This window comes from Trichomonas vaginalis, chromosome II (assembly GCF_026262505.1).
Source record: "Trichomonas vaginalis G3 chromosome II, whole genome shotgun sequence".
Classification (NCBI taxonomy): Eukaryota; Parabasalia; order Trichomonadida; family Trichomonadidae; genus Trichomonas; species Trichomonas vaginalis.
In genome coordinates this window covers 17942602-17968117 of record NC_067204.1, presented here as the reverse complement: position 1 = coordinate 17968117, position 25516 = coordinate 17942602, and the positions used below count along the sequence as shown (strand labels likewise).

Sequence of the window (25516 nt, the reverse complement as noted above, 5' to 3'; positions counted from 1 at the left end):
CTATCGAACAACCAGATGGTACCATTGTTGGAAACAAGACTTAAATCAATACCTTTCAAGCGTTACAGAATCGTGTGACAAGAGTTTGAGAATAATTACTTAGATGCTCCATTCTTCAGAACTGATAGAGATTATATGTTTTCATTGTATGGCGAGTAATGGTTTTGCAAGAAACTCGTGAGGTAAATATTAATGAAGCATTAGAGACTATAATATATCATGTCAAACGTTATTATCGATTGACCATGGAGTTCATTTTGACCCAAGGTCTACACTGTTCAATATACAATGATTGAAAACAGTCAATTAACATTTAAAAAGAAGATACATTGTATAATGCTTTAAACGCAGCATTTGCTTATATATTAGGTCATGAACAAGTACAAAAGATGGTATTGCAATATACTTTAGATAAAGTTATGTTAAAGAAACCATTGACATTCACAGAAGATGGTCCAAAAGCACATGGTAATTGTTGGTGATGGAACATTATTGACGAAAGATACTTAGCAAGTCATGTCGAGAATTTTTCTCACTAATGATAGCATCAGTACAACACCAGAAGTTATTTTTTGAAGAAACCAATCACATTTGATGTTAAAGGAAAGACAAAAGCAACTGGTATAGCTGGCGTGGAGTTCTTCTGACTAAGGAATACTTGAAGAAAAATATCAATGACTTCGTTGAAATTGTCAAAGATAAAGAATCTGGTCTTAAGTTCAACCCTTTATCATTCATCTTTGCCATAGCAAACGCCGGTGCTACTGCAGCCTCATGGATATCACTCACAGAGTCCAAATAAATGCTCTTTGGGCTTTTTTTAAAGTCAAGAAGGTATAGATACTTGTTTCTTGAAACACTCTGGGTAATCTTGGTCCAAATCATAAAGGAGGTTTTTGTGATGGAATAAAAAATTTAGTTGAAAGACTAAAACAAGTTTTCCAGAAGATAACTCATATAGAAAGATTCAGAAAATGAAGGTTATATGGAACTTGAAGAGTTTTGATGTGACCTGACCTTTGGAACCAATTCTAATGGCACGTGATGCTAATGATAAAGAAGAGAAAGATCCTGGACCAAAAACATCATTTCTACGTTAAGTATTTTGTACCCTGATTTTGTGACCTTAGGAAAAGTTGCTAATCATCAAGAAAGAAAACTAATATTACTATGTCTGGTACTGATGACCTTACTGATTATCTTTATCTCAATTCTTGCTGAATTAGCGAAGAAAGTTGAGGAGAACAAAATAATGGAGGAAGAACTGCACTTAAGATTGCAGACAAAGCTTGACAAAAGTTATGTTGACGGAGATACGTAAAGTTGCATCTAAAGAATATCTTTTTATCACAGTCTGTCATACTTAAGACAACAAAGGTCCAGAGAAAGATATGTACCCAGGTGATGGTACAACAGTTAAAGTTAATGAAAGAGTTCCATTCCCGCATCTGGTATTGGATGCAAAAAGAAGTATATATTAATGGTGGTGAAAACATCAATACAACATTGTGTTCCTTTGAAAAATAATGAGTTCACTGAACCTTTGACAGTTAAATCAATTCGTTCAAGAGAAGACAAACCTGTTATAATCAATAAAATAGGAGCTGAATAATGACCAACCAGTTCAAATCAAGAAAATAAGAGCTGATGACATTATCTTGAACTATACTTTAGGCTCAAGTGCTCCACAAGAAGAATCCTCATATGAGTTTAACAAGAGACCTTGCAAAATTTGAATGGTACTTGCCTATAATATGTCTATGGTTTTTAACACTTTAAAGCACATGAGTTACCAGTTCTGTTAGACAACAAAGCAGACAAAAACTTATGTTAATGAACAGATCTCAAAGATCTTCTAATGCATCTGTAAACAATGGAATACCTGAAAGCATTACAGTTAGCTTTGGGTAATATGATATGGGTAAAGTTGCAATATTTATAAAATTATAACATTGGTCCATCAGAAAAAGGTCCAAGTTACTATACATTGAGTCATGGTAAATCTATTGAACTTTGTGTTCCACAAAAAAGATGGAACAACTTAACTATTCATCCTGGAGATACGTTTGAGTTTTATTTGAACGATGTCACCACAGTAGATTATACTTATAGACTTCTAACATGTTTGACATGAATGTATCCAATTGGTTTTCTAGATATATACCAGGTACCGAATGGTAATGTCTTCTCAAGCACCTTCTTTATGTATGACTAAAGCATTAATTCAGTAATATCTGAGAGTATATTCTTTATATTGAAGTACGCTAGAACTTATAACATTCATATGCATTTATGGAAACCAAATCAACTCATTCTTTTACTTACAATAAAAATGATGTATTGATCTACTCGACTGATACCTAATAATACGGGACAATTACAGTTGTCAACAGATCCTAACATGGGGGGCATCCAAGTAAGATAAAAGATGAGAGTAAAAGTGACCCCTCAGTACTATGGCGAACATTTATTGTTTGGTGATACGAAAAGAGATATTTTGTTCTTACAGTTAGAGCGAAGATGGAGAAGAAAAGGTGTGTACATTTAAGTCAGCTCTTTCATTTGATATGCAGGATACTATTGTATATCAAAACTACAAGAGATGTACAAAACAGTTTGAATTATTATAACAAGAAAAAAGCACATAATTAAACAGTTTCACTGAGTGGCTACGAATCAACTTATATTTACGTCAACAGGCGACAAAGGCCATAAAGTCTATTAAAAGATGCTTCACATAGAGCAAATCTTATTTTAGGTGCATATGGAATGTGAAACTACGTATTGTACATAATTTATTATCTACAAATGCCAAAAACCACCTATTGCTCACAACTTCGGGTATCAAGTTATATCCTTCGTTCATCAATGTCTGTCATCTCATGGTATCAATTATATTGACCAAGTTGATGATACGAAAGAAGATCTGTAACAGATACAATGTTTATAACAATCCAATGAGTTGTCTGGAATCTGGTAAAACCAATTATAATGAAGGGAATCCTCACCATGATTAGAAAAAAATGCATTTCCATGGGGAACAACCCTCTAATGTTACGTTTACCTTAGTTGACTTCCAAAGATCAGCCTGTTCGATTATGTCACCAATGTTTATGGTGATAGAGATTAAACCAAGATATAGCCAGAAGTTAGAAGAAACCAGATTTGAATGTCAGTGATGATGATACAGAATCTTCGTAACATTAATGAATTACGATGACGATTAAAAAAAAAACGTATATTATTTTTATCGGTTTATAAATGTTCTTTGTTCAGTACCTTTAAAGGACTTGTTAATAACTTCCCCAGATGTCAAGAGAGGTATGTTTGATATGTTTGGAGCCAAAACTGCCTAAGAAACGAAAAAGATATTACCAATAATAAATTAGCTCTGATCTAAAGGGAATCAATGGATAGTTACTTACAGGAAGTGCAGAAGAAGCTAATCAAGAATGCAAGGCTTCTATGAATGACTACAATGTGATCATGAGTGTTCCAAGCTTCAAGTTCCCCAGTTTCTTTAGATTCACGATCAGAGATCTCATAATAAGCGTTAATGAAGATCAACCAATATACTCAGACCCTCCCACCAAAGATTGATGAGAGCGAATTAGCATCAAAGAGATACAGGAGGAATTGCCTTTTACGTTGTTTAAGACATTAATGGTTCCCAAAAACTTCCTGATGAGAGAAATGGTAGACCGCAAAATAACTAAAGCAGGAGGAAAGATTCATTATGTTTAACATTGAACCAATTGACCAATACAGTCCAAGAGGAAAAGATTACTTCAACAAGATGTTTCCAAGAGTTATGGCAAAGTTCATTGGACAGATAGACCTTTTCAAACAGAAGTGGACATTCTATTACGACTTTGATGAGAAGAGAAACATTTTGCGTCATTTGAACATCAATACAATGGGATCATTAGTTCATCAGTTACTTAATGAAGCTCCAATAGCAGAAGTACAAGAATTAGCATCTAAAGTCCTTGAATCAAACTATGACTTCTTCCTTTGTAGTATTCCTTCGTTAAGGAAGATCGAGATCTTTGACTATACAGCTTATTCAGATGTTGATGCTTCTGCTTTGAGAAAAGGAACGTACACACCATATAAACTCACAGCTGAAGAACAAGTTATGTTAGATACGATGAGAGCAGCAGGTCAAGAAAAGATCGCACTCAAGATCATCAAACAAAACCATTCAAAGAAGAGAAACAGGTCACGTAATGGTCAGCTTTGGACATGGACATGCAAATTACCTATTAACTTAGAGAGGTATCAGATCTTCAACGAACTTAATGCAGAGACAGCAAAGAAGATGATGAAAGATTCATGTTTCATCTACGCTTGTATTCAAGCTGGTGTTGACGAAGCAACAATTAATCATATGAGGGAAATCATTCGTGTCAAAGATTTTCCAATGTCAAAGATTAAGGTTATTGCCAAAGAAACAGGAATAAGGTTCCATGTCATCAAATACAACGAGAAGTATTCAAATCATTCATATACTTATGAACCAGATGAAGAACCAAAGATGACAGTAGAACTTTTATTAATGTATGACCACTACATGTTGAACGAAAAGCTTCCAATAAGTTCAATGTTCATCAAGAACTATGAAGATGTTTGTAAGTTGTGCAAGGATTGGACTTTAGAGAAGAAGATGTTAGTTAACAGAAGATATGAAACAAGGTATGCAATTAACTCAAAGTTAGTTACACCACTTGCAAAAGTCATTGAACTCTTGTTTGCTAACAATTATTTCGAACCAATTAGAACAGGAGAACTTTGCACATACTTCACAACGATGTATAATGAGAACCTTGAAGAAATGATTGACCTCACATACAATGAGCGTTATTGCGCAAGGATGAAGAAAGATTGGAGTTCAGAGACGAAGAAAGACATGAAGTTCCCAAGAGAACATGTTTTCTTTGCTGACTTCGAAGCATCAACTGATGGAAACATTCACAAAGCATACAACATTTGTTTCATGGAAGATGACGATGATGGTTATACATCAATTTGGGGAAGTGACTGTGCGTCAAAATTCCTCGAAGCTTTACCAGATAAGAGTTTAGTTTATTTCCACAACTTATCGTACGATGTCACTTTTCTCATGTCTCAGTTAGAAGAGATTACAGGAACTCCAATCATCAAAGGTTCACAAACGATGCAGATACAAGGAAAGTACAAAGGAAAACTTCTCTGCTTCAAAGACTCTTATGCAATCATCTCAACTAAGTTGGAAAGATTCCCTGAAATGTTTCACCTCACTAGTGGTGAAAAAGAAGTTTTCCCATATAATTACTACACGGAAGAGTTAGTTAATACAACTAAAGTTGGTAACATCGATGATGCCATGAATCATGTCAAAGATATTGAAGCTTTTAATGAGAACATTGAGAAGATTGAAGATTGCAAGATTGATGATGAACACTTTGACATGGAAGTTTATTCGTCATTCTATTGCGGTCAAGATGTACGCATTTTACGAGATGGCTTTCTTAAGTTCCGCAATGACCTCATGACTGAGTTTGAAATAGATGCTTATGATTATGTTTCAATAAGTTCTATCTCAAACAAACTCTTTGAGAAGAGAGTATATTGGAAGAACGGTAATCTCTTTGATCTTGCAGGAAAACCTCGTGAATATATTTCCAAGTGTATTCAAGGAGGAAGATGCATGCTAGCTGAGAACAAGAAGCAATACAATGAAGGAGAACTCATCACTGACTTCGATGCTGTATCATTGTATCCATCAGCAATTGCTAGACTTTACTGTTTAGAAGGAATTCCAAAAGTTATGACAGAAGAGATGAAGAGCAGTGAATACTTGTTGGAGCATCTCTTTGATGATGACCAAGCTGAACCAACAAAGGAAAAGTTCATCTCAGGATTTTACTGTCAGATCGAGATCTTGTCGATCGGTAAGAACTCAGCATTCCCATTGATTGTCGTCAATCCTGACATCAACCCTGACTTACATGTTGCCAGAAGTTCCAATACATGCTGCAAGATGTTCGTAGACCACATTACGCTTCAAGATCTGATCAAGTTCCAAGAGATCTCATGCAAAGTCATTGATGGATACTATTATGATGGAAAAAGGGACATGACAATAAGGAATGAAGTTAAGAAGCTCTTCGAATTACGTGCTAAGTATAAGAAGGAAGGTAATCCGATACAAGAGATCATCAAACTTCTTTTGAACAGTATCTATGGTAAGACGATATTAAAGCCCATTGACAAAAAGATTCGTTTCATCAAGGACAATAAGCTCACTGACTATATCATTAAGAACTATAATGACATACAGACAATAGAGTTCATCCCCGATTCCGAACTTTCATGTGTAAAGTCATTTAAACCTATCGTTCGTCACTTTAACTATTGTCCATTAGGTGTTTCAATCCTTTCTATGTCCAAACGAATCATGAATGAAGTATTCTTCACAGCAGAAGATTTGGGCTTGAAGTTGTTCTATCAGGATACAGATAGTTTACACTTGTATGAGAAGGACTTAGATAAGTTAGCAGAAGAATACAAGAGAAGGTATAACAGAGAACTCATTGGAAAAGCACTGGGTCAATTTCATTCAGACTTTGCAGAGATTACTGCAGGACATATGTCTAAGGCACAAAGATCTATATTCGTTGGAAAGAAGACTTACCTCGACGAATTAACCAATGACCTCAAGGAAATTGCTTTCCACTGTCGAATGAAGGGAATCACACAGGACGTAATTGCACTTACTGCAAACCAAATGTTCCCAGATGCGATACAAGTACATTATGACGAGAAGAAAGGTTTGTTCTTCCCTGAGAAAGTTGGGGAAAAATATAGCATCGTGGAATTGTACAAATCTCTTTATGAAGGTGATGAGATAACCTTTGACTTGTGCATTGGTTCGAAACCATGCTTCAACAAAAATAAGGACTTCACTATTTCAACGAAGTCATCTTTTGAACGTAAGTTAAAGTTCTAAACACTTACTTATTATTTTTCTTAGCTTCTTCCTCTTCTCTCAATTTCTTTGCAATCATTCGTGGATTCTTTGCGCGTCCAGCTGCTAATGCAGCTAATTGTTTCTCTGTGAGTTTACGCTTTGGTTTAGCTGGTTTCTCTTCTTGTGTTTGTTCTTTTGGTTTGAGTTCATTAAGTATTTCTTCACGAAGTTCATTCTTGAGTGCTTCTCTGTCGAAAGTATTCTCAGTCATTTTGTTAGGAGTAAAAAATTTTATTAGGATAGAAATGACGTCAAAACTTTCACCAAGTGAAAAGCAATCAATCATATTGAATGAAGCTAAAGGAATACAACATCCATTATATTATGTTTGTCATATGAAGAATGGTTCAGTTCAAGTTAGAAAGAGAAAGGCACCATTGAATTCACCAGCTCCTGCCCCAGCTCCTGTTGTTCAAGAAGCTCCTAAAGTTGATGAGAAGAAAGAAGAAGAACAAGCATATACTAATAAAATGTTGTTAGAGATGATGACAAAGATATTAGAACGTAACAGTGTAGTTAATGAACCAAACATGGACCCAATTGAACGTGAGAAGGAAACTAAAGAGAATCAAGAATATGTTCAATCAATGGAAGAGAAAAGAATACACTTCGATGATGAACCAGAGCCTGAACCAGAACCTCCTAAACCTCAGCCACAAATAAGACGAATAATCCCAAGAATAAGAAGATTGTAAATTTTTTATAGCTGAGAAAGATGTTGAACGATAACCTCAATACATACAGTATTGCTGATTCCATCAGACAAGTAAGATATTATTTCGATCAAGTTGATGGGGCAGTTCCTATTGGAGATACTAACCATAGATATGTCCCAACAAAAGTGCCAGCTATGCCGACAAATACTATTGATAACGGTTATATTACATTTAACATATCACCACCTGGTGAGAACATGATTGACTTATATAATACGTTCATTAGTGGTTATGTCGATGGTGAGTGCATAATTACAACAGAAACTGAACCAGCTGATGAAAAAGTTCCTAAATATGATGGTGAAGTATATAAAGAAAGAGCTGTTGAGACAGCTCCTACAGGATCAAATGTTACAGCAATTAAAGCAATTGATACTAAATATGCTGGTGGCAAATCATGTGCACATCTTCCAGCAATTTGGTTGGGATACATTGATTCATTCTATGCTGTTGAATCATATCAATTAATCGCTAATGGTAAAAGTGTTTATACACAAGATAATGCTAGAGAAGAAGGTTACATTACTTCTACTGCATCTACAACAGAAGCTATTAAGAAAGTTGATGTATTTAGTAAGGCTAGACATAAAGATGTTTTCAATAGATGTGATACAGTTCGTTCTGGACAGATTATTGAGTTCAATAAACCAATTAGTGGTGCAACTACATTAAAGTTCCACATACCAATCAAGATTGACCTAAGAAGATTCCTAATACTTAATAACATTAGATTCCTTCCAGCGTTTGCTGGTAACTTACAACTTAAGGTTAAGTTCAGTATTGCTGGTATGGTTTGGACACCATTAAGTTATCAGGATATTCTACCATTACCGAACATGCAAGCCAATGTTACAAGCTATATTCCAATCACTAATCACTTCACTCCTATCTATGAAGGTATCAAAGTTATTGATACTGTAACTTGGAATGCCGATAAGAGTACGATATCATTTGGTACCAAGTTTATTAAGTTCACTAAGAAGAATGCAAACTTCTTTGAAATGATTACATACTGTAACTCATTCTCTTTGGACCCTAACATCTATAGTGATTTGGTGACAAGATATTCGGCAAAGACTCTAAACTTCCCAATCAAAAGAATTGACTGCATTACTATGGATGGTTCAATGGCTAAAGGTGAAGGAACTCCTTGTACATTCACGGCAGCATTTACTCCATTATATGTGAACACCATTTATACACTATTTAAGAAAACACCTAATTATAACACTACCTATGAAAATCCATTGTTTGAACAAATTCAATTGAACTGTGGAGCATATGGTAACATACCCGCTGAGGCTCAAGCATCTAATGATCCAATCTTCTATGAGATGCAGGCAAATGCCACTAACAATAATAACGATACTGTTGGCTTCAACTATGATGTCATGAGGTCTATCACAACCACATCAGTCCCTCAATTTGGAATCGAGTCAAATGACTTAGGTCATTACCTATGTGGATTCCCTTGCGAAACTGATTATACATTCCAACAGGGTCAGTTATCTAATTCACCTATTACATATAAGCTTACAGTTAAGCCAACAGCAGAGTCTATTAAATATACTGAGAAACCAGTGTTATGCTTCTTACGTCACGTTTGCCTCTCCATACAGATTAAACAGGTGGGACCACCTATCGTACTTCTCGACGATTATGATTTATCAGCCCCTGCTAGTGAATAAAGGTTAGTTTACATATGAACGTTTATTTTTACACATATATGCGTACATATGCGCGCCCGTATGGTGTCAGTTTTCTGTCACTTTTTTCATTGTGTCGGTGACTGTAGCTGTAGGCTTACAGGCGACGCACAATGTATACTGTACTGTTTTTAAGAGAGAATTTTGATAAATAATTGGATTTGTAACTTTTAGATGGTTGAAATGATGTTTTGGAAAAATATCAAGTATTATCAATATTTGTGTGATAGTGTGTTTCAGATCTGCTAGATTTATATCGACAGTTATTCATATAATTTTCTTCATCGTGTTTATAAATCACAGAAGATACAGTAGAAATGGATTCAAAATTTTAATGAAATCATATAGCATTTTTCATATAGAAAACCTTATTAATGATCATATATTAATTATGAAAGCATGTGTTCATGTAATTTGATTGAATATTGGCTTAATTTGTATGAGATAGATTGCAATTGCGTCAACAGATAAGATATATGAATTAATTATAAAATAATACGCATACTCTTATATATGCGATCATGAACATCATTATGAAATTTATCAATTCCAATACTTTGACTTTCATTAAAAAGTAAAAAAAAATTAAAAATTAAAAAAATACTATTATTTTTCATGCAAATCATAAATTTTGGTAAAATTGAAAATCAGCAACATGTTTTATAATTGCAATAAATGTTCATGTCTACAAATTCACATATTTAAATTATGAATAAATCCAAAAAATAATTATTTCATGATTTTTTATGGGTTTCATGCTATTATTATCAATATTTTTCTTGAAAGGATAAATAAGAATGCAGTTTGCTATATTAAAACATTTTTGGAAGTTATTGATATCGGTGCGAATGCACCAATAACTATTTTGTCAATGACAAGAAAAATTGATCTTCATAACATACCTGCAAATACAGTTATTAAAGTCACAGGTGTCGGAAAACATACTTCTCCAGAGTTTATCGGGAATGCGTTTTCAACATTTGGAAAAATTGTTTATGTTCACATTCCGAAATTAGATAGTGAAAGGATCAAACCATATGCATACATTGCATTTGCAACTCCTGCTGCAGCACAAAATGCACTTGATAATGGCAAGAAAATATCTTTACTCGGCAACGAATTTGTTTCACATCCATTTTCTCTTGATGAATTTCAACGAAATGATTTAAATTCGACATTTGATGTCAAAAAGTTCGTTATACGAGACAGAGATGCTGAATATTCGAATGAAAAGTTGTTTCACCAAAACATATCGGAGCTTGCTATGCAGAGAGGCCAGATAGAGCCGACCCACTTAATGAGCATGAATTCGACTTTGATGTTGAATTAGCAAGAAAGTCAATTGTTATGGAACGTGTTTATCATATTTACAATTTCGGTTTCGGCATCATCAATAAAGAGGATGGAATACCTGAGAACATATTACCAAAAGTTCCTTAATGTTTTAACATAGATTATTCAAGTTCTTTTCATAATATATTATTAATTGTTTATTATCAATCAATACTCATGAATAAATATCTAATTCATGTATGTTATCTTCATATACTAACTGTATTTATGAAATCATAAAAATTTAAATTTGAAATCTTTATGATTTTGGATTAAAATAAAATAACATGACTCCAAAATACAATGTACAGAGTTTTTTATTGGATGGAAATCTAATCGTGTGATTTATACACGATTAGGGTAATTCATGGTAGAAAATTTCAAGTAATCGGAATAACCGAAAATCCACTTCTCAAAAATAAACCAATACAATTTAATTTTATATCTCACAGATTGTTTAATTTTTCATATTTCAGTGAATTTTTTTTGTGAGATGCATGGTCACTTTAGATTTTAGATGTCTGTGACCGCCAAAGCACAGCGTAAGGAGAAAGTCATCAAGGAGGCTGTCTCAAAGGCCCCACAAAAGATGAAAAAGACAGCAGCAAAGCAAGAAGTTATTCCAAAATCAAAGGATGGTCATAAACCAGATACAACACAGTTTGATTCCGAATACAACCCAATGAAGGTCGAGAATGCCTGGTATTCATGGTGGGAAAACCAGAACTTCTTTGAACCAAAAGCTGCCGACAAGAAGTTTGTTATGATTCTTCTCCACCAAACGTTACAGGAGAACTTCACCTTGGTCACGCCCTCACAGCATCCATTGAAGATGCTATCACCCGCTATCACAGAATGTGCGGCGAAGAATCCCTTTGGGTTCCAGGCACAGATCATGCAGGCATTGCCACACAGTTCCGTGTCGAAAAGAAGATCTACGATGAGAAGAAGCTCCACCGTGGCGAATACAGCCGCGAGTACTTCCTTGAAGAAGCTCACAAGTGGGTTGAATCCAAATCCGGCACAATTCTCTCCCAGCTTCGTGACATGGGCTCATCCCTTGCATGGAAGGACACATACTACACACTCGATGAGAAAGCGCAGTGAATCAGTTATTGCTGCTTTCATCAAACTCTTTGATGAAAGTTTGATTTATAGAAGTGAGCGCCTTGTCAACTGGGATTGCGCCCTCAAGACAGCCATTTCCGATGCAGAAGTCGAATACATCACACTTACAAAGCGTACAAAATTAAATGTTCCAAACCACAAATACCCACAATATCCATTCGGCGTAATGACACACTTCTACTACGAAATCTGCGACAAGGATGGAAAGAAGACTGGCGAAAAGGTCGAAATCGCTACAACACGTCTCGAGACAATGCTCGGTGATACAGCTGTTGCAATCAATCCAAAGGACGCTCGTTACAACCATCTCCACGGAATGTATGTCTGGCATCCAATCCGTGAAGTTCCAATTCCAATCATCCAAGATGAGATCCTTGTCGATATGAACTTCGGTACAGGTGTTGTCAAAGTCACACCAGGCCACGATCCAAACGATTACGAAGTTTACAAGCGCCATCCAGAGATTGGATTAATCTCAATCTTGACACCAGACGGCGCCATTGCTCCAGGCTACGGCCAGTTCTCCGGCATGATGCGTTTCGATGCTCGTGTTGAGATGGTCAAGTGGATGAAGGAGCGCGGCCTCTACAAGGAAGAGAAGGACCACGAAATGAGATTAGGTATCACACAGCGCGGCCACGACATTGTTGAACAAGTCATCACACCACAGTGGTTTGTCAACACAACAGACATGGCTGCCAGAGCCATCAAAGCAGTCGATGACGGCGAGTTGAAGATTGTTCCAGACGAATTCGTTGTTGACTGGAAGAAGTGGCACGAAAACATCCGTCCATGGTGCATTTCCAGACAGTTGATGTGGGGACACAGAATTCCAGCCTACAGAGTCCAAATCGACGGAAAGTGGGCAGAAGGAAATGGAGAGTGGGTTGCTGCAGCATCACAAGAAGAAGCAATCGCTAAAGGTGCAAAGGCAAACAACGTAGTACCATCAAGAGTCACTGTTGAACAAGATCCAGATGTTCTTGATACATGGTTCTCATCTGCTTTACTTCCATTCTCCGGTGTCGGCTGGCCAAGCAACGAAGAACGCCTCAACAGATACTTCCCGAACTCAATTCTCGAAACAGGCTGGGATATCTTAACATTCTGGGTATCAAGAATGGTCATGATGTCATTGACATTGACAAACAAAGTTCCGTTCCACACAATTCTTCTTCACCCACTCGTTAGAGATGCACAGGGCAGAAAGATGTCAAAGTCTCTCGGAAACGTCATTGATCCACGCCACGTCATCAACGGTATCGAATTGGAAGATTTAGTTGCTGAAATCGAGAATTCCACATTCGATGACAAAGAAAAGAAGATCGCAATCGACGGCAGAAAGGCTGACTTCCCTAACGGCATCCCACAGTGCGGCACTGATGCCATGCGTCTCGCTCTCTGCTCATTTGCAGGCGCAAACAGAACAGCCAACCTCAATGTTTCTGTCATTGTTTCATACAGAAACTTCTGCAACAAGATGTGGAACGCTGTTCGTTTCGCATTGCCAAACTTCGACAAGTTCAACCCAGAAGATTCCCACAAGGACCTCGATGCATCAAAGACAACACCATTGGACAAGTGGGCACTCAAGAAGTTGTCTCTCGCAATCAAGGCAGCAACAGCTGGTCTCGAGGACTTCAAGATGGCTGACGCTGTTAATGGAATGACACACTTCTTCCACGACGAGTTCTGCTCTGTCTACTTGGAAGGCACCAAGCCAATCGTTAACGGCGATGATGCAGCAGCCAAGGAAGTTGTCGCAGCTGTATTGTACGAGTGCATTGAGTCAACAATGAGAATGCTCCATCCATTCATGCCATACGTCACTGAAGAGTTGTGGCAGCACTTACCAAGAAGATTCAACGTCGAATCAATCATGTTGGCTCCTTATCCATTAGTTAACGAGGAGTGGCTCAACTACGATGTCTCCATTGTTGACACTGCTTTCGCTACAGCTTCTGCTGCTAGATCTATCAAGAAGCAGTACAACATCAACAACAATAACTTGGAGGCAATCATCGTTACTTCTCAGGATGAAATCAAGCCAACAATTCCATTCATCTCAGCTATTGGCGGACTTGGAAAGGTCGACGTTGTTGCTCCAGGAACACAGATCGCTGCTGGTTACGCTTCCTCTGTTGTTACAGAGACAGTTGAGCTGAGAATCAACTTGAAGGGTGTCGTAGATTTCGAGAAGGAACTCGAGAGATTGGAGAAGAAGTTAGGCCCATTACAACAACAGTTCCAGAAATACGAAGAAAAGATTTCTAATCCTAACTACGCTACAAAGGTTAAACCAGAAGTCCAGGAACTCGAGAGATCTAAGATGGAAGCACTAAAGGTTCAGATCGAAGCTATCAACAAGAACATCCAGGAAGTTAAGCAGTTAATCGCTTAATTTTAATAATTTTATTATTACAATGTGAATAAAAATAATCTTTTCATTTAATACTTAAGCTCGTTTTTACACCATGAGTCTTAATCTGGAGATATTTTTTAGATTTTGAAACGGTGAAATGATAGAGTATGATCAATGTGAGCTATATTTACGTTTATTCATAAATATATCAATTCTATCATAGAGAAAAAGTACATTTAAAGTATAAAAAATTGAATAGTTTCTATTTCAATCTTTCCTATATAAAACAGGAAGCTTGAAATATCTTTAATCTTGTCGACCTCTTTTACAATCTTGGCAAGAGATAAATATGACTTTGTATAGCGATTATTATATGGAATAGAGTCGCATAAAATATTATTGTGGATTTTTCTTAATTCACTGTATTTATATGGATGAATGTCTTCATCAGACACGAAATATTTTAAAAATCATATATTTGCACTTTTCCATAAATCTTTGAAATTCATTACACAAGTAGATAACAATGGATACAAAGATTTCTGATAATTTTAGGAGAAATACTGAATTACATTGGTTACAGGTATGAACAGTTAAGTTAAGCTATTGAAATATTAAAATGAGGCTGATTTTTACCGCAACACTCATTTTTATTAATAAAAAATTGATACACATTATAAATGTATTTTATTTTATAGATTTTAAAGTCTCTAACACAATGAGATGAATTTCAAAACGTATGGATGCGCCAAGTGCGCTTCCTTTTCAAGTAATATATGCGACAAGTGAAATAGATTCTAATCCAGCCTCAAATCTTATGGATACGTCTCCATTTGCAAATGGTTGGATTACGCTTCCGAACGCATCTTATCCACAAGAAGTAATATTAGACTTTGGATCCCAAGTTGCTTTAACAGAAATGAAATTTATCAGTCATCAAAGTAAAATTGCATCAAGTATAGATCTTCTTTCCGGAGGAGATAAAGCAAATTGGAGAAAAGTACAGTTTGAACAAATAGATTCATTTAAATTCACTGATAATCGCGCCAACAACTACAAAGCAAGAGAAATTCGTGTTGCTCACCCTAATATGCTTCATCTTCGATACATAAAGATAAAAATAAACGGATGTTATCAAAATCACTTAAATAAATCTAATCAAGTAGGCTTAATATCCTTTTCTGCAAGAGGCTATGGCGAAGAAAATCCATTTGAAGATGAACAATTACTAAATCTTGAAAGAGCCAAACAAGAAGCAATTGAAAGAGAAGATTTCGATCGAGCCAAAGCTATCAAAGCAAGGATAGACATTATTCGTGATAATAGAGCTTTCTTACAAGATTTGAAACAAAGAAAGATCGAAGCCATCAGAAATGAAGACTTTGATTTAGCCAAACAGCTTAAAATACAAGAAGAGAACATACTTGCAGGAAATGATGACCAAAACTTCAACGATTTCAATGAACCTCCTCCAAAACCTCATCCAAGGCGTAAATCATCATTAGATCCAGATGTCAGCCAATTCTCTCAACAACAATATAACCCGCCGCCACAAAATTATCCCGTTTATCTACAAGAACCAGAAGCATCTGAAGTTCCATATCAATCAGAGCGTTTTGATGATACAGAATCACGCGCCGAGCCACAAGAACGCCCAATACGCCCAATGAAGACAGATTTATACACTGGAGACCATCGCCCGATGAATTTCGGACACAATCAGTGGGATAATATACCTCCAGGCGAAGAATACGACAGACCAATCAAATCCCAACCATCAGCGCCACCTCTTGATGATGACGGCGAACATCTCGATGCTTTAGATCCAAATCAGCGCGCCGAAGCAGATATCGTCATCAAAGTTTGCGGAGAAGAAGCTGCCCAGCAGTTCTACTCTAAGAATACAGATCTCCGTCAAGCAGGTATCAAAGCTATTGCACAATCAATCCGCAAATTGAGGGGCGGAAGTGCAATTCAAGCCTACGAAAAGTTTTTATCAATGCTGAAGCCATGTGTCAAAGATAACTCACAAGGAGTCTTCGTGAAGAGTGTTGACGAGATCATGAAGCTCACAGACAAACTTAAGCCACCACCAGATGTCGTGAGATCTTCAATTGAAGCCCACAAACACGCGATCTTCGCAAAACTCGGCAACAAAAGGATGATGCAACCTGCTGTTGAATTCTTCACTTGGGCTGCAGGGAACTCTGCATTAGGAGTTCAATTCGTTGCTCCTGTTGTCATGGCACCTTTGAAACAACCTGTACAGTGGACAGCAGTGATTCCAAGACTTGACATCATTCAGACATTGATTAAAAGATTCGGAGGAGAAGAAGGAGTCTTGGATACAAGTCAAATCATCGCTTTCGTGATGCTTTTGCTTGATGCTCCAAAAGCAGACGTCAGACAGAAGGCCATGTCTGTTTTGGAGATGCTAAATGAGGCTGGATTGAAATCACAGGTGATAAAGATGATTCAAGCAGCAAATCTTCCAAATGGAAAGAAGATTATTGACCAATTGGAAGCCAGATAACTTTTTAATACTATATTTATTAATATTTTTTTTGTTTTATAAACTTTTAAATATTTTCGATCTTATCAGTACACATACACCCATCTGACACAACCTTCAATTCAGTTATTTAATGGTACACTTACACCCCTATGACATGGTTTTCAATTCATATGTTTAATGTTAATTTTCAATTATGCTTGCCGTCAGTTGTCAAAAATTTGAATTAAAGTCAGATGGGCGTAAGTGCAGCCTTAAGATTAAACTTCAATAACAAATTATAAAGGTTGTCAGGATTTTTGAATTAAAGATTTTTGCAAATTATCAATTTTGTATACTTTTTTTACGGGCGCTTTAGCGCCCAAAAAGTATATAAAATTGGAATTATCTTGATTATGATTATTATTTGCTTCTAATGCCGAACAGCATTTGAATCAAAAATAATCGAAGTATAGTTAATTTACTTTTAAAATATGAAAAAAGAAAAACATTTCTCAATTATGTTGCATTGAACAAAAACTTTGAGAAAACATTGTTGAAAGTTTGTAATGATAAAAGAGAAAGAGAATTTCATAAAACAATGTCAAATATGAAAAGAAAGAGAATAAGGATCATGTTAACATCAGCACCATGCTCAACTAAGAATTGGACAATTTCCATTGAATTCTCTTTGATGGCAATACTAAGAGGGCATTCATGAAGAGAAAGAGGATTTTTTAAAACAATGATTAATATGAGGAGAAAGAGAATTTCATAAAACAATGTTAAATATGAAAAGAAAGAAATTATAAATTTTGTTGATATCTTCTCCATTAGTAAGTAAATAAGATGCAATATGATAATTTCCGAAATGCATACTTTCTGCTATTGAATCAAATGTTTGACCTAAATTTGATTGAAGGTACTCAGCAATTTCATAGTTTCGATAATCCAATGCTGTATTAATCATGTTATCAAATGATTTACCTTCTTCTATCATTTGCATAAAAATGATTTTATTTCCGCCTTGAACAGCGTATTTTTCGGAGTATTTAGCGTATTTAGCTCCTAAATTTTTCAAGTAATTGAAACACAATTCTGAGCCATATTTAATTGAACAATCAAGTGGTGTGATATTCTTAATCTCCCGATTAATATCAAGATTTGGGAATTTACTTTTAAGATCATTAACTTTATCCCATTCAATATAGTATAAAGGAGATTCTGTTGAATATAAATTAAGAATTTCTTTTTCTTTCATTTTGGGGTAGAAGTTTTCAAATTTGAGACCTTTATAATGCAAAAGAGTCGCTAAATTCTCATTTTTCGGCTGGATGATGCATGAAAATTCGTTTGTTATCTTTAGATAAAGTTCTGAAAATAATTTAATTTCTTTAACTCGAATTTGTGAAAAAATATCAATCAAATGAAGTACCATTTTGATAGATATTTTGCAAGTTGTAATTAATTCGATAATTTGTGAAGATATCTGTAAAATATTATTTGAATTGACGCCCCAAATAATTTTTGATGCTTGATCTGGGTATTCGAATGCTTTAATGGGCTTAAGGTCATTGTAATTACACCCATCTTTATTTTTTGGTTGCTCTGAACTTGACATGTCAAGCTTTTTAAAATTTTTATCGGTGGCACTTTTTCGGTTAAAAATTCAATATCTCACTTTTGGTGACAAAATGAAATGCCTTTGAATTTTCTTTTTTAATTCAGTATTCATAGTAACGTCGGAAAAATAACTCCGTAGCATAAATTTAAAATTTTGTGAAGTCCGAATTTGAGCAAAGCTCAAATTCGGACTTCACAAAATTTTCATTATATGAATGTCAACAAATGAGCGAAAAAATTTTGTGACGTACGATTATTTTCTTTTCAAAAAAATTGAATCAACAGAAAAGCAAATGAGGGCCTAGGTTCCATCTCCATATAACCCGCTCGCAACATTTACGGTTGATCCAGTCACATCCATTTCAATCCTTAAATGAATCCATGTATCCCCTATGATTTCCTAACGCCAAATTCAAATTCTGAATTCTCATATCCTTTCAGAATTCCTTGATATTTCAAGCTGAAACCAAGCTTACAATCAGCTATTTATGTAGCTTACTCAAAATTCCTTTAGAATAAAGATTTATGTGTAAAAAAATTCAATTTTTTTGAAAAAGAAAATAATCGTATGTCACAAAATTTTTCATTGGTGATGTTCATATAATTTAACTTTTAGAACCCGTATTTTTCAATAAAACTGGGTTAATTTTGATAGCAATACTACTCTACTTCTGTTTATATGCATACAGCCGTGATGATACATGAAAATTCCAAACCTAAATTCTTAATTTCAAAATAATCATCAAAGCTCAAGTTTGTATAATAAGCGTAGATATTACATGCTTATCCAATATTCTCTTCATACACATAAAACGTTTTGGTTAACTCGGCAAATTGAAGTTAATAAGAATCTAATTTTTGAGATATCGTTGGTAAAATCACCCCAAATTTCACCAGTGTGGAGCTCATCTGATATAGAGCAAATTCTATTTCAAAAGTTTGCTCATTTGTATTCAAAAATTCCTCTGCTACAAGTTAAAATTCCCACTTTTGGGTTATTTTTTCGACGTTATATAAGTATTTTTAATGCATAACTGGTTTGCAAAAAATTCATTGTCCTCCACTAGAATATATATCAAGTTTTGGCTCGAATGTGTTGAATATTTCTCATAAAACTACTTACTAGGCAACACTTAAGCTGTTGTCAACCGTAATATCAGCATAGGTAATATTACATCTCAAATCATACTCTTTAAATAGTTTCTATATTTTTCAACAAAAAATCAGTTGAAAGATGTTAAGTTTTTGATTTAAATCTTGTGAAATATATTGGAAATATCTAAAAAGTACTAATTTTAGTAAATACAATTAGCATTTATTAAAAAATATTAAAACATATTTTATTAATCAGATCTCTTCAAGAAAGGTGAAGTTTGAACTTCGAAATTCGTTTCATCTTTCAATGTAATCTTGTGGAAATCGCCATCAAGCGATGTGACTCCGATAACATCGTTTTTTATCCAGCAAATTCTTGGCATCGTAACAGAAGGTAATTTAACCTTTATAACAGGTTGTTGAAGAACGTTTGCACCTCTAGAATTCTTTCTGATATCGAAAACTCTTACTTCTGCGTCTTTAGAGCAAGTTGCAATGTAATATTCGTTTGGTGAGAAATCGATTGATTGTATGATGTCGCCTGGATTGCCACGCTCAAGTGTTGCAATGCAGTTTAGCATTTTGGCGTCAAAAATGTAAATTTTTTCACCGCCAAAAGTAGCGATTGCAAATAAAGTTCCATTTCTATTATATGCAGAAAGAGAAATGGAAACGCCTTTTTCTTCCACGCCGCAATTGCGTTTTGCGAGATTCTTTTCGCGGATATTGTTACAAAGCCAAATCTTTTTATCATCTTGTCCGCTGCAGATGATAGACTTGGAATCAGGGGCAATGCAAAGAGGGCAGTGGACATTTAATCCAATATCCAAAGCAGAGAATAATTCTTTTGTATTTGTGTTCCAAATCTCGATACGACAGTGCATATTGATTACAACTAAGCCATCTCCGAGTTTCATTGTAAGGATATGCTCATTGAATTGATGTTCGAATTTAATTTGTCCGGTAGAGTGATCAAAAATCTTAATGCATTTGCTGTTAAAATCTGGTGGTGATGGAGATCCTGTTATAGCAAGGAATCTATATCCATCATATGTAGCTACGTTTCCTAAAGAGTATTCTTCCATTTCGCGACCAAGAATCATTCCGAAAGGATCACATCTGAAAACTCTGTATTGCGATGGTAGAACAATTGTAAATGTTTCATGATCATCATTAAAACACAATGATCTTATTGGTGAAATCATAGAAATAAAAAAAAAATTGAGAAAAAAAAATTAAAAAAAGTGCTACTAGGGTTAAAAGTGACAAAGATTTTACAATAAAAAGAAAAAAGTTTTTGAAAAAAAGTGCTACTAGGGTTAAAAGTAACAAAGATTTTACAATAAAAAGAAAAAAAAATTTATTCAAAAAGATGCATCCATCCTCGTTTGCAACTCGCCATGTTACGGTGGTTTCAAACTTGTTTTTGGATGGCACAATCTTTTCAAAGAACTTCATGCTACTTTATTTTAATAGATACAGATGCCACAGAATAAAATTCAATCAATACTTACGGACATTGATATTTTCATATCTATGTTACCAGTTACTTTGCATCGGTCTTCAACCCTGGAACCTTGTTTTCTGGCAAAGATCATCGCAAATGTATCATGCCGTTTCTGCAATGAGTTCTTTAGCTTTAATACGTACAGTTCCTTTTGATTTTGGTTCAATTAATGGAGAAAGTGCAATATTCTTAGCGTTATATCTACTAGAAATTGTAATTCTTTTTATTTGTTTAGTTTATTTCGCAAAACAGCGGCGAATACCTCTATACTTACTCATAACTTCAAAGTATCTTGAGGTTGTATGCTACGCTGCTCTTTATCCAGGTATTTGCTCTTATTTAGGCTCATCAATAAAAGATTCAAGCAAATTGATATCTCTCACGTATCTGTTCATATTCTTCTTAATTGTCCTAAGAATGCAAATAATCTACACAATTATCCAAAATACATTAAACGCAAGCGAACAATTTTTCTTTACGACATATTATTCGGTGTCATTGAGATTAGTCTCTGCCATTAGCATCATATCATTTGGATTCAATGCAGTATCAAACCGTTTGATTGAAAAAGGCATTCCTTCCTTCTTTATTTTATTAATTTTCGCATATCTATTTTACAAAGAAGTAACGCGTATTAATTGGACATTTTCTTACCAACAAGTCATTATACAGACTATTTTATTCACTTGCTTCTTTACATCTTTGATTATTTCTCTTTCAACGGTTATTTCTGACTTTTTGTCACCGGAAATTGTTTTTTGTGTCTTCTTGGTCATAACATTCCTTTCCTTTGGCTATTTCATCACTTTTTCAATTCGCGAGAAGAATCGCGTACTTCAAGCCCTTTCTAGACCGAATTACGCCGAATACGTACCATCAGCCAAACGTGCCGCAATGGATTTGATGATTGGATTGAGAGAAGCAGCACCTTCCATCATAAATTTGACTCATGTCAAACAATTATTCGACAGGTTCCATGATAACTTTGATTTATGCCAAGCATTGGCATTCCAGTGCCTTATATTCGATGATTTCCCAATCGATTCCACGGAATTGAGGAAATCTTTGATTCAAAAAGGTTCATTTCTGCCTTTGAAGGATGTTTTCGACTTGAGCTTGATGACATATATGGTAAGAGCCAGAAATCTTACAGGATATCGAAAAGATGTTGTTAAAATTCAAAAGCAAATGTGGAAATTATTATGTTCAATGTCAGAATTCTTCAAATGCGTTATGAATGAAATGACAGATGCTATACCTTTAAGAACCTACCCTTACCACAAGCTAATCCAGAAAACTTCCAAATCATTGTTGTCATTTCTCCAAACTTATCCAAACAACGAAGATGGTGCCTTTTTCCTTGACTTATTCAAACGTGTATCTCCTAACCATCCAATGATCCCCGAAATGGAGTTTTGGGCCAATTACAAAGATAATTTCATTGAATCAGCACTTGAAATCTTTCCAAAGCTTATTTCCGTGGTCATACATAATCCTGATCGACTGGAGAGTTACGTACAAACAACTCCGAACATCATTGGCCATGGTGTTGTCGAAATGCTGAAGAATGAGGAGAATTTCACGGGAAGACCAACAACAAGGCTTGCAAAGAAAGGTCCATTCATTAGTTCATTTACTCATCCTATTCTTATCATTATAACTATCTTCTTTTTCTTGTATTTGGTTGTTTTGGTCCCTTACATGCTTTCTACAGTTCAACAAGGCTCAAACGTGACAAGAATCAAGTTTATTTACAGAGTATTGAGACGTATCAAGAGATTACAGACTTTCCTGTTCCCTGTCGAGTTGTTTTACAGAAATCCGAATAAAGAAGTTACTGATTTCTGGTCGAACATCGAAGATTACAATTCCTACAGAGATAAACTGATTGAAAACATTACACAGTTACAAGACAACATTTCACAGTTTCTCACTGTAGGAGGAGACTCAACAACCGAAATTTCGTCAGTTTTTACGAATTTGTCTGATGAAATTTATTACATTCCACTTTTGAAATCGAATTTTAGTTTGTACCACGCGATCTTTCCTTTCCTGTTTATCTCAGCTGAACTGGCATTGAATGACACACAGTTCATCAAATATGATACAGGATCAATCAACGAATCCTTGAATTTATTGGATGAAATCACAAATTTAAGTAATTTGTTCATTGACGATGTAAGTGGCGAAGTTTACAATGTTGAGTTAATGGAAAGCGCGAAACCAATGTTTTACTATACAGTTATCTTCGGGTTCCTTCATTTGATCGCTATACCATTGATTATCTTCATTTCTATCAAGAAAGCAAATGCAAGGAATTCAATTTTCTTCTCAAGTTTGAGAGATACTCAAAAAACCGCTTTGTCAGCAATTAACGTTTTCCTTCAAAGTCAAATGCGAAATGTCTGGGGAAATAACAACATCTGGCATGCATCTAACGCTTACCAGGGTGGCTCCCTTCTTTCTATCATCATCCCCGTAGTAATCTATTTCGCAGGTTCAGTTGCAACAGGTGCTGTAATGATTGTCAAATTTCAAAGTTATACTGACCAATTAAATATGATAAAAAGTGACTTTTTAAGAGTAAATTCACAATTTGCTATGCTATGTGATATTACTCAGACGAACTTTTATATCTATTTCAGTGACGACAATGACAGTATGAAGCAAACATACATTGATAAATTGGAAGAACTACATTCCGATTTCATTTTCCAATCAGAAAAAAGATCACAAGAAGTTAACAACGATACAACTTATTCTGATACATATAATAACTGGTTGGACAATGCAATTATCCAGAAATGGGTTGCTTCATCTGCTTTGCTTGTTGAATTGGAAAGAGTTCCTCAAGAATATATAACACAGTTACAAGTTTTCTTCAGCGAAGTTGACCCTGTTTGTACATTGTTAATTGATGAAATGTCAAAATCATGGAAAGATCAAATAACTATGACAGGTATTGATATTATTATTTGTGGTGTTTTCTTCTCTTTGATTCCTTTTTTGTTGTATTTGTTTGTTCTTTTGACGTTGCAAAGATTCGATGCTCCTTTCATGGATACTGTTTCTTTGTTGGAACATTTGAATGAAAAAGCTCTTTCTAATGATACAACACGTGCTCTCAACAATTCAGCAACACAATTAGAAAGAAATGAACTCGATTTCGACCAAACATTTTATGATATAATTCTGCAAACTCTTCCTGACCCTGTTTTCGTTATAAACATGAACCAAGTCATTATAACAATGAACACGGCTGCAACGAAAATGACAGTGAAGGGACCACAAAGCAAAATGATTTGCGATGCATTGAATATACAATTGACGTCGGCTACATTCGATGCAACTCCTTTGGACTTCATTATATCTAGTTACATACAGGAAGATAGAATTACTGTTGTGACTTATGATATAATTGGAACTTATAGAGATAGAAGAAGATATTATTCTTTGACAATTTTGCCACTTTTCAAAGGTGAACAAAATTCAATCATCGGAAGAAGTCATGGTGCTACGATGTTTTCTTTAACATTCCATGACACAACGAACGAGATTGTACAGCAGGAACTTATCGAGAAAGAAACATCTAAGTTCATGCAAATCATCAACCAAATTTTGCCAAAAGAAATCGCTTCTCAATTACTTAAAGACCAAAAGTCGATTTCTATGACAGTTGAAAAAGTTTGTGTCTCTTTCTGCGATATCGTTCAGTTCACTCCATGGTGTGCAAGTCAAACAGCTGAAGGTGTCGTCAACACTTTGAACACAATGTTCACTTTGTTCGATGACAAATGTTTGAGATACAGATCTGTAACAAAAATCAAAACAATTGGTGATTGTTACATGAGTGCAGCTGGTATTTTTGATAAAGGTGATTCTGTATCAGAAAGCTCCCATCAAATGCTAAGTTTCGCTTTGGATTTAGTTGATTCTATCAATGAAGTTAATGCTAAACTTGGCACAAAACTGAGAGTAAGAGTTGGTGTTGCTTTTGGTGGACCAATTTCTGCTGGTTTGATGGGTATAAGAAAGCCTGCATTCGATGTTTACGGACAAGTTGTTAATGACGCACAAGCAATGGAAAGTGGTGGAGAACCAATGAAAGTTCACATCAATAAAGAATTGTATGATATTGTGAACGACGCAAAGAATGTCATTTTCAATATAAGAGAGGATGGAACAGTTCTTTGCGAAAGAAAACAGAAACTTTAATTTTTCTTTATATTTGTTTTATATATATCTCATGTATATTTTTTTGTTTCTTACAAATTAAATATTATTTTTTTATTAAATCTAACTATCATTACTTTATTTGAATGGTATCTGCTTACCACAAATCTTTTACATTTTGGACAACACTTTTACTCAAATAATGAATATTCCAACATATTTTCATTCAAATTATTGTAAATATTTAAAATTTTGCTTATACATTGATATGTAATAGGGTGTGGTCAATATCTAACAACTCAAATTAGTAGAATTACGATTTCTAATTTTTATTCCGTGTAAACATTTAAAAGCACACAAAAATTAAAGCA

At 35.0% G+C, this 25516-nt stretch overlaps 8 protein-coding genes and 1 pseudogene across 9 annotated transcripts, besides 2 other annotated features; 7 read left to right on the top strand and 2 right to left on the bottom strand.

Moving 5' to 3' along the window:
* Positions 1-9455: part of a mobile genetic element that runs on past the window's edge.
* On the top strand, positions 7258-7701 carry TVAGG3_0564180 (uncharacterized protein; the record flags this gene model as incomplete). Its single annotated transcript, XM_051238558.1, has 1 exon — positions 7258-7701. A coding segment is annotated over one exon (444 nt), but the record flags the coding sequence as incomplete, so codon positions are not given.
* TVAGG3_0564170 (uncharacterized protein) lies at positions 7728-8505 on the top strand (the record flags this gene model as incomplete). The annotated part of the gene is made up of 1 exon (XM_051238557.1): positions 7728-8505. A coding segment is annotated over one exon (778 nt), but the record flags the coding sequence as incomplete, so codon positions are not given.
* Positions 8844-9416, top strand: TVAGG3_0564160 (uncharacterized protein; the record flags this gene model as incomplete). Its single annotated transcript, XM_051238556.1, has 1 exon — positions 8844-9416. One exon carries the CDS (start codon positions 8844-8846, stop codon positions 9414-9416), a length of 573 nt encoding a protein of 190 aa, XP_051096380.1.
* A 1828-nt stretch (positions 9456-11283) lies between the features above and the next one.
* On the top strand, positions 11284-11873 carry TVAGG3_0564140 (annotated as a pseudogene). Its single transcript has one exon. A coding segment is annotated over exon 1 (590 nt).
* Positions 11874-13560: 1687 nt separating this feature from the next.
* Positions 13561-14328, top strand: TVAGG3_0564130 (valyl-tRNA aminoacylation; the record flags this gene model as incomplete). Its single annotated transcript, XM_001321693.2, has 1 exon — positions 13561-14295. The coding sequence occupies one exon, from the start codon at positions 13561-13563 to the stop codon at positions 14293-14295; it is 735 nt and encodes a 244-aa protein (XP_001321728.2).
* Positions 14329-14987: 659 nt separating this feature from the next.
* On the top strand, positions 14988-16842 carry TVAGG3_0564120 (thienylcyclohexylpiperidine binding; the record flags this gene model as incomplete). Its single annotated transcript, XM_001321692.1, has 1 exon — positions 14996-16789. One exon carries the CDS (start codon positions 14996-14998, stop codon positions 16787-16789), a length of 1794 nt encoding a protein of 597 aa, XP_001321727.1.
* Positions 16843-16899: 57 nt separating this feature from the next.
* Positions 16900-17026: a mobile genetic element.
* Positions 17027-17519: 493 nt separating this feature from the next.
* Positions 17520-18008, bottom strand: TVAGG3_0564100 (protein ubiquitination; the record flags this gene model as incomplete). Its single annotated transcript, XM_001321691.1, has 1 exon — positions 17520-18008. The coding sequence occupies one exon, from the start codon at positions 18006-18008 to the stop codon at positions 17520-17522; it is 489 nt and encodes a 162-aa protein (XP_001321726.1).
* Positions 18009-19685: 1677 nt separating this feature from the next.
* Positions 19686-20670, bottom strand: TVAGG3_0564090 (phosphatidylinositol-3,5-bisphosphate binding; the record flags this gene model as incomplete). Its single annotated transcript, XM_001321690.2, has 1 exon — positions 19714-20670. The coding sequence occupies one exon, from the start codon at positions 20668-20670 to the stop codon at positions 19714-19716; it is 957 nt and encodes a 318-aa protein (XP_001321725.1).
* A 61-nt stretch (positions 20671-20731) lies between these two features.
* On the top strand, positions 20732-25262 carry TVAGG3_0564080 (guanylate cyclase protein; the record flags this gene model as incomplete). The annotated part of the gene is made up of 1 exon (XM_001321689.1): positions 21069-25187. One exon carries the CDS (start codon positions 21069-21071, stop codon positions 25185-25187), a length of 4119 nt encoding a protein of 1372 aa, XP_001321724.1.
* Positions 25263-25516: the final 254 nt, after the last annotated feature.